The sequence below is a fragment of the Sparus aurata genome, chromosome 22, assembly GCF_900880675.1.
Source record: "Sparus aurata chromosome 22, fSpaAur1.1, whole genome shotgun sequence".
NCBI classification, from domain to species: domain Eukaryota; kingdom Metazoa; phylum Chordata; class Actinopteri; order Spariformes; family Sparidae; genus Sparus; species Sparus aurata.
The window spans coordinates 6959357-6967346 of NC_044208.1; the positions used below are offsets into that span (position 1 = coordinate 6959357).

At 41.5% G+C, this 7990-nt stretch overlaps 1 protein-coding gene across 1 annotated transcript; it reads left to right on the plus strand.

Annotated features, from left to right (window-relative positions):
• Window positions 1-957: 957 nt before the first annotated feature.
• Window positions 958-7687, plus strand: LOC115574491 (5-hydroxytryptamine receptor 1B-like). Its single transcript, XM_030406067.1, has one exon. It carries the CDS (start codon window positions 1393-1395, stop codon window positions 2542-2544), a length of 1152 nt encoding a protein of 383 aa, XP_030261927.1. The 5' UTR covers window positions 958-1392; the 3' UTR covers window positions 2545-7687.
• The last annotated feature ends 303 nt before the right edge of the window (window positions 7688-7990 follow it).

The following is a 7990-nucleotide window of genomic DNA, read 5'->3' on the forward strand; positions in this document are numbered from 1 at the left end:
TGTAAAAAATGATACCCGTCAATATTGCAACACCGCAAAAATAAATGAATAAATGGCTCAATAAGAACTGTAATATATTGATAAAGCATATAATATAATATAATATTATAATAATATGATATTGTAATGCATTTTTGCCATTTGTTAATTTATAAAATGTGACATGAATCTGTTCTAATTTACTTCTTTATTTATTTACCTTTCCATTCATTCTCCAGTTTATTTGCTGTACCTTTGGCTGTCTATATATGGAGGACCGAAACTGCCTGAATCTAAAACAAATCATAACATAGGGCTGATTTTTACTCCACACATGTGTCCATACAAATTCACGATAACAAAATTATTACAGTATACAAATATTATTATTTTATTTTTTTTAAATCTGTCAATCAAATTCATCTTGAACAAATAATTACAGTCAAAACACGAGTGTATGGAGGCAGAGTGAGACTCTTTAACCATCACTGTAAGAAAAAAAAGCTGAAGAACACAACATTTACTTTTAATAAGAAATGAAGACATAAACTGATAAAAGATCCACATGGCCTACCGTCCCTGCTGGATTATTAACAAAATATCAATATATCATTTTCCTAATGTCATGGTCATTGTCAATAAAGGTTTATCACAACACAATAATGGTAATGGCTCGAAAAATAAACATGGCATTAAAGGCATAGTATTAGAAATAAATGTAAACATGAATTAATGTATGAAATGTGACATCAATCTCTTTAATGTTTACTTCTGCATTTATTTAACTTTGGTTTAATTTCCCAATTTATTTACTCCACCGTTTGATTCTCTTTTTAGTGAGATGGGGGGAAAAACAGATGATAGGAAAGAAGGGTCCATTTTAGAGCGCGACGGAGAGGGGAGAGAGAGTATGGCAGGGAGAGAGAGAGAGAGAGAGAGAGAGAGAGAGAGAGAGAGAGAGAGAGAGAGAGAGAGAGCAGTATAAAAGCAGGAGTCAGACTTGAGCGGCTGTGAACTTGTGAGGAGACTCTGAGCGGATTACAGAGACTGCAAACAGTTTGTTTTTTTTTGAATCTGAACTCTGGATGAAGAGTTGATGTGAAGATGACTCTGGAGGTGTGTGGATGATGGAGCGTCACTCTGGTTTTTTGTTTTTGTTTTTATTTCTTGGACACCTGAGTGGATGAAACATGATACATGGAGTGAATGAGATGAAGTGGAGGAGGCAGAGACGCGTCCGCGAGGCTACACCTGTCGTCTGAGTGCCGGATGGTGCCGGTGGAGATGGAGCCGCTTTTATTTTGGCTGTACAAGAGACGAGCGGTGGACGAGTATCTGAGTGATTTCGGGGTGATCTCCAGGCTTTCCTTTGAGCTCAATGACAGGGGGGTCTGACGGGGGAAAGGTGGAGGGATGGAGAATGCCAGTCAGCTCAAACCGACGCCTGTCATCTACGGAGAGCTGTTGAACATCTCCACCAACTACACCCATGCCAATTTCACGTCGAAAGCGGAGGAGAAAGACAGTAACCTGGCGTTCCAGGCGGGTCTCGCGGTGACCTTAGCCCTCATAACTTTCGCCACGACGCTCTCCAACGCGTTCGTCATCGCCACCATCTACCAGTCCAGAAAGCTCCACACCCCGGCCAACTTCCTGATCGCCTCCCTGGCCGTCACGGACCTCCTCGTGTCCATCCTGGTGATGCCCATCAGCGCGCTCTACACGGTCAGCCAGACGTGGACGCTCGGGCAGGTGGTGTGCGACATCTGGCTGTCCTCGGATATAACGTGCTGCACCGCCTCCATCCTCCACCTGTGCGTAATTGCGCTGGACCGCTACTGGGCCATCACGGACGCGGTGGAGTACTCCAAGAAGCGCACGCCGGCGCGCGCAGCGGGCATGATCGCCACCGCCTGGGTGATCGCCATCTCCATCTCCCTGCCGCCTTTCTTCTGGCGCCAGGTGAAGGCGGAGGAGGTGACGAGCTGCAACGTGAACACCGACCACATTTTCTACACCATCTACTCCACCTTCGGCGCGTTCTACATCCCCACGCTGCTGCTCATCGCGCTCTACGGCAGGATCTACGTGGAGGCACGGAAGCGCATCCTGAAGCAGTCGCACAGCAAGCCGGGGAAGAGACTCACCTCCGCGCACCTGATCACCAACTCCCCCGGCTCGGTGGCGTCCACCACCTCCCTGAACTACGGGACGAACGACACCTCCTCCTGTGACACTACCTCGTCCGCGAACGTGAGCCAAGTCAAAGTCACTGTGTCCGACGCGCTGCTGGAGAAGAAGCGCATCTCCGCCGCGCGCGAGAGGAAGGCGACCAAAACTTTGGGAATAATCCTGGGCGCCTACATCATCTGCTGGCTGCCGTTTTTCATTTACACTCTTCTAGTGCCTGTCTGCGAGTCCTGCTTCCACCCGGAGCTATTCGACATCTTCACCTGGCTGGGTTACCTCAACTCTTTAATCAACCCCATCATTTACACCATGTCCAACGAGGACTTCAAACAGGCGTTCCACAAACTAGTCCGGTTTAAATGCTGCAGGGCATGAACGACGATCACCAGCCATTATAACCCCCTCCTCCCCCCCTCAGCACCCATCTCTGATCATCTGTATAATGCCAGAATTGAATCCAGTCCACCAACACACACTCACACACACACACACACACACACACACACACACACACACATCCGTCACTCCCCAGGTTCTCCCTGAGGGCGGCATCCAGATAGTTTATGATGATGTGGCTGCAGAATTGGCTTCAGTACCGTGGGGATGTATCGACCTGCCATCCAGTCTGCATTTTGTGTGCTTATGAACCGGTGGATTATTGTGAGAAGTCTGAGGAGAAGCGTCAGTGGATGTGATGAGGTGTGAGCTGTGAATAGTGTTATCATAGAGACTTGGAGAAAGCCCATAGCCCCACATGCAGGGGCCCCGCCTGTACGTGCTGCACTGGACTGCAGCCTACAGACTCACTTTGCCATATGAGTTTGACAGTCAACGTCAGTTGGCTTGTAAGCACAAACAGCTTAGGACTAAGCTACCATGAGCCCCGCGGGCAAAAAATAAGATTTGTGTTTCATTTTCCTGAGTCAATAAGGGGAAATACTGGTGCCTACAACACGTTACGTTCAGTTCCTCAGATGTGCCTGGCCCAGACGGAGAGAAAAGCATGATTTGAGTTTGAGAAAAAGACACATTTGGGTGATTCTCGTGGCCAGTGTGTGTATTTCCTTTTCCTTTTCTTGCTGTGACTGATGTTCACTTTAAACAAAGGCTCCAAAATGAGTGTAAATGTACGAATCTGTATGCATCGGTGTGATTTTTACCTTGATTTCTTCAAGAGTCTGGCTTTCGCTCAGTCCAGTGGGTATCACACTGTAACATAGTGCAAAGTGACGGACTCTGGAGGGAGCGAAGAGCCGATTCTGTCGGCCAGACCTCTTGTTGAAGATGCATTCTTAACTGTTGATATTAGCTTTGATGTTCCATTTCATGTCAGGCTAAACAAACCTGACTACAAATCTAATCACACAGGGTTGACAATGACCAGGAGGGTGTCTATGTATGGAGGACCAAAACTGCCTAAATAAAAAATTAATAAAGACATTAGGGCTATAAGACAACAACATTTTTGCTGAATCTATGTTTTTTATTTTTTATTTTTTCAGTATTTCAGTCAAATTCATCTTTAGCTTTGTTTACTGTGTGTTTTGTCTATTTTATGTCAAAAAGATTGGAGTGCATGGTGGTGAAGAGAGAACCATATATTTAAAAAAGAAGACAAAAAGAACATTGTAATGAACTGCTAAACAAAAGAAAAAGAAACACCTGGGCTGGATTATTCTCACAGTTTTTATATAACATTTTTATCGCCAATATCGATATATATTGCTATTACCCTGAAATACATTAATAAACGTTGAAATAAATAATGTAGTATGCATTTACATGCATCAAAAATAATATTTAAAATACGTAGTCACTTGTTAATTAGTAAAATTTGTTTCAATTTGCTTCGGTGTTTATTTACCTCTGCATGAATTCCCCTGTGTATTTCTTTTCCTATTTATATTTCCATTTTAGTGATATAAATAATTTGTAATTAAATAAATACATTTCAAAATGTATAAATTAATTGAATGAAAAATTGTAATACAAAGGTAAACTGGAATGGTACTCTAGAGCATAGAGTGCATACCTCCACCAAGGCCCAACATTCCTATTTTCAATCAAACCTCATCCAATATTAAATAAAACATTACTCTGCTAAATCGGATTTAAATTTTGATCCACATCAAATTTTACTCACCCATAGCAACCAGCCACCTAAATATAGCTTCTTTTCTTCATCAGGATCAACAATGCCCTATGTCCCAATGTGAAAGAAAGTGCAAGTAAATGGTGTATTCTGGTTTAAAACCCATCATCCATCCAAGCTTGGTGGAAATCTACTCAGAAGGTGGAAGAAGAAGAGGATTTAAACCATTACGCTACAAAATCACATGCCTTCACTTATTTCTAACATAATTTTACTGGATTCATGGTAAAATAAGCTATTTATTTATCTCCGTATTTATTTTTGAATTGGGCAGTTTCAGTCCTCCATATATACAGTCTCCTGATGGAATTTGGCATTTGTGTCCACACCTGCAAAAACTTGTGAAAGATGATTTTTTTAAATGTCACGGTATTCTGATCAAAATCACACTTTTCTCCCACCGAACCGTCACATGTTAAATGTCAAGCTTTAGCTGCTGCTGCTGATCCCTCAAAAGAAAATTTTTTGGGGAAAAAAAATATAACTGGGGAAAAAAAAATCTGTTTGCTTGCAGATTGTCAGGAAGAGAGGCAAACACTTCAATGACATAATACTAATGAATGGCATCATGCTCCACATGTCCAGGACTGTAGCTACAACTGAGGAGCTAGGAAATAAGGGGCTTTAACCACCCAGGGAGGGATTTTAATCACACACATATAAATGTGTTCTCAAGAGGTTCATTCTGCAATTTCTTAAATTCAAAATTCTTAAATTTGATTGTTTTAGGCCCAAAAATCAATTACACTTAAAGCATTTTTTTAAATTTCAATCCGGTTTTTTAACATTTGTTTTGCCTGGTAAATTATCAGCATGTCATCAAAACTTCTAATTGCAGAGAAAACAGCATGGTGAATTAGCAAAAGTAGAAGGAAAAGCTTGAATCGCAGCTAGGTAGATTTAGCCTAAATAAAGCTGAGTAGCTAAAACATGACAAAACGGGTAATCTCGTTCTGCAAAAATAACACTATTAGCCTAGCTTAGCATGAGCAGCTGTGACCAACATCTCAGCCTCTGACACCATAAAGGTTAGATGTTTGTTTCGTAAATCCTTAATACTGTCCAAAGGTAGATTGTAAAAGGTACATAAATTACACTTTACCAGTTACCATTTGACTAACCTGCCTCCAGTCACTGCTCCCAGTCTATGTAGGGCAGGATTGCTTCAACTTGAAGTAAGCTATCTGCACTTCGGCCATTGTTGGTTGTAGAGAAACAATATTTTGGGGTGGGTATTAGGGATATTGCTCTCAGTACTTCTAAAGCCGTGGCTACAGCCCTGTTCACGTCATGCAGTAAATTAAGAAATCTCAGAATATGATCTAAAAAATGTGCCCTGTCCTTTTCAATTTAGGAATGGATTTGGGAAATGGGCTTATTTGTTTTCTTACCAAAAGGTAGATGAAACGATTGGTACCACTCTCTGCCAATGAATACTCGTACAGCGTTTTTGGACTCATGATGGATGACAGTGTCAAAATCAGTGCAGCAGATCGAGCGATATTGACCTTTTTATTCCATACATTTTTCTTTTTCTCCTTTTTATAACCACAATGCAACTCTTGTGTACAATTCATGGAGTTAGCTGGAACCGGGGGTTGAATATCCTAGATTAGCATAAAGACTGGAAGCAGAGAGAAAAACAGCTAGCATGTCTCTAGGTAAAGTAAATAAAAGACACCCACCAACACCTCTCGAGCTCAGTGACGAACACACATCACATGTCCTTAATTTGTTCGCAAATAGAAATGTAGAAATAAAGAAGTTGAAAACCACAAATGGCTGTTTTTACATGTCTGTTTGTGTGCAAATTTAACAAATGCGGTGTGTTGGTTACTGAGCTTTGGAGGTGTCACGATGTCTATATAAACTTTGGACGAAGCCATGCTAGCTGTTCTATATGCTAAGCAACCTAACTGCCAAAATAAATGTAAGTTAACACCCAGCGTTTCTGCAAACAACTGATATGTTGACACTTTTCACGTTTTTATCACAACTCTAACGTTGTTCAATTTTATGTTACATATAGGCACAAAAACCACTTGGTTAGGGTTAGGAAGACATCATGATTTGGTTTGAAATAGGACCAAATACGATAACCACCTGGTCGCTCTCGCTACCTCTTTAACATGCTACAGATAGAGAGTGGTATCAATCTGTTCATCGGGTTCTCAGCAGGAATGCTAATGAGTTTATTTACCAAAAAGTGTCGAAGGAATAAGCCCTGAAACCCTGAAATCAGTTAGCATCTCTGCACTTCTGGTTCCCTCGTCTCAGCGTTGTTTTCTTTTCATCGGCTTTTCGGCTAAATGTCTGAAACAAGGTCCGTGGTTTACACAAGCTTAAAAGTTTTTTACATTTTGCTCTACGACATAAAAGTACGTAAATTAAAACCCCAAGCTTATGCATCGCACAAAAAAATACAGAGGTTATAGAGGTCATTAAATGTCATCAGACCAAACATGCAGATTCATCTACTCGCTTTAGCAACGAACAATTCCAACTGTAACAACTTAATCCAACAACTTTTGGATTGATTCATTTATGGTAATAAATGTGCGTGTGGTATAGTGTAGCAAGACAAGACTCTTCATGGTGGTGATGCTGAAGTCATGCAACATTGGTCTACTCTGTTGAAAGCCTAACATTAGCTTACTTTTGGCGGTTGCATTGTGCTCCAAAAATCATAACAGTGGAGTTTATTTGTGAAGATTATCCTGCTGAAGCAAACGTGTATCGTAAACTTGTGTTTTCCACCGAGTTTATTTCCTGCAATTAACCCAAAATCTCAAAGGCTTTTTCATGAGGGAACCAGGATGGTGCTAGCTCCCAGGTTAGCAGACAAATATATCCCTGCAGCGCTCTGTGTGCACTGTTCGCGAAATAAAAGGGTAAAAAAAAAGAAAAAAAAAAAGAATAATTGTCCCTGAATAATCCAGGAAGCTGTCACAAAACAACTGCAGGGTCTCTGTAACAAAAAGAATTACACATGACAGAAAGTCCTGCTGGATCACATCAAAGATGGCTGCCAGAGACCACACAGGCTCCTTTTCTCTGCAGCCGTGTTGGATGTGTCAGCCGAATTCACAGCGTGGACTTGCCGTAACCGTCCTGCTCTATTGCAGCTCTGTGGTGAATAGCCTCATTGTGTACAGTATTGATCAGCTCAGTGTGAAACTCATCTGGTGGCTCTGTCAATCCAATGGAAGTTGCATTTCATCCAGGTTAGCTTCTGCTGTACAACGCTTCTGCACACATAGGCGATGCACTGTAACCTGCTCTGCTCTGGAGGATGAAATCCAACCCCACTTGGAGCACAAAAAAGCACTGCTGCTGTTGTGAAAACTGAAAAAAAAAAAAAAAAAACTATCAATAAAAAGGTCTATGGCATCATGAGGTTATGACAGTTTTGCCCGCGTTCTCCTTTTTTGGTTTTAATGTGATTCTGAAGCACGAGTACTGTAAAGATTTATGGGAAAGAGCGTTGACATTTCTTCTATCAGCCAGGATCTGCTGTGGTATTTGGTCTGCTTGGTGATGATAAAACATTTCACAGATGTGAGCTGATGGATATTCCATGTGACGGCAACAACAGTTACTAACGGTTAATTAACCATCAGGGAACATAATCTATCTATGAGGAAAATGTCAGTTCTGACTTCCTAATGA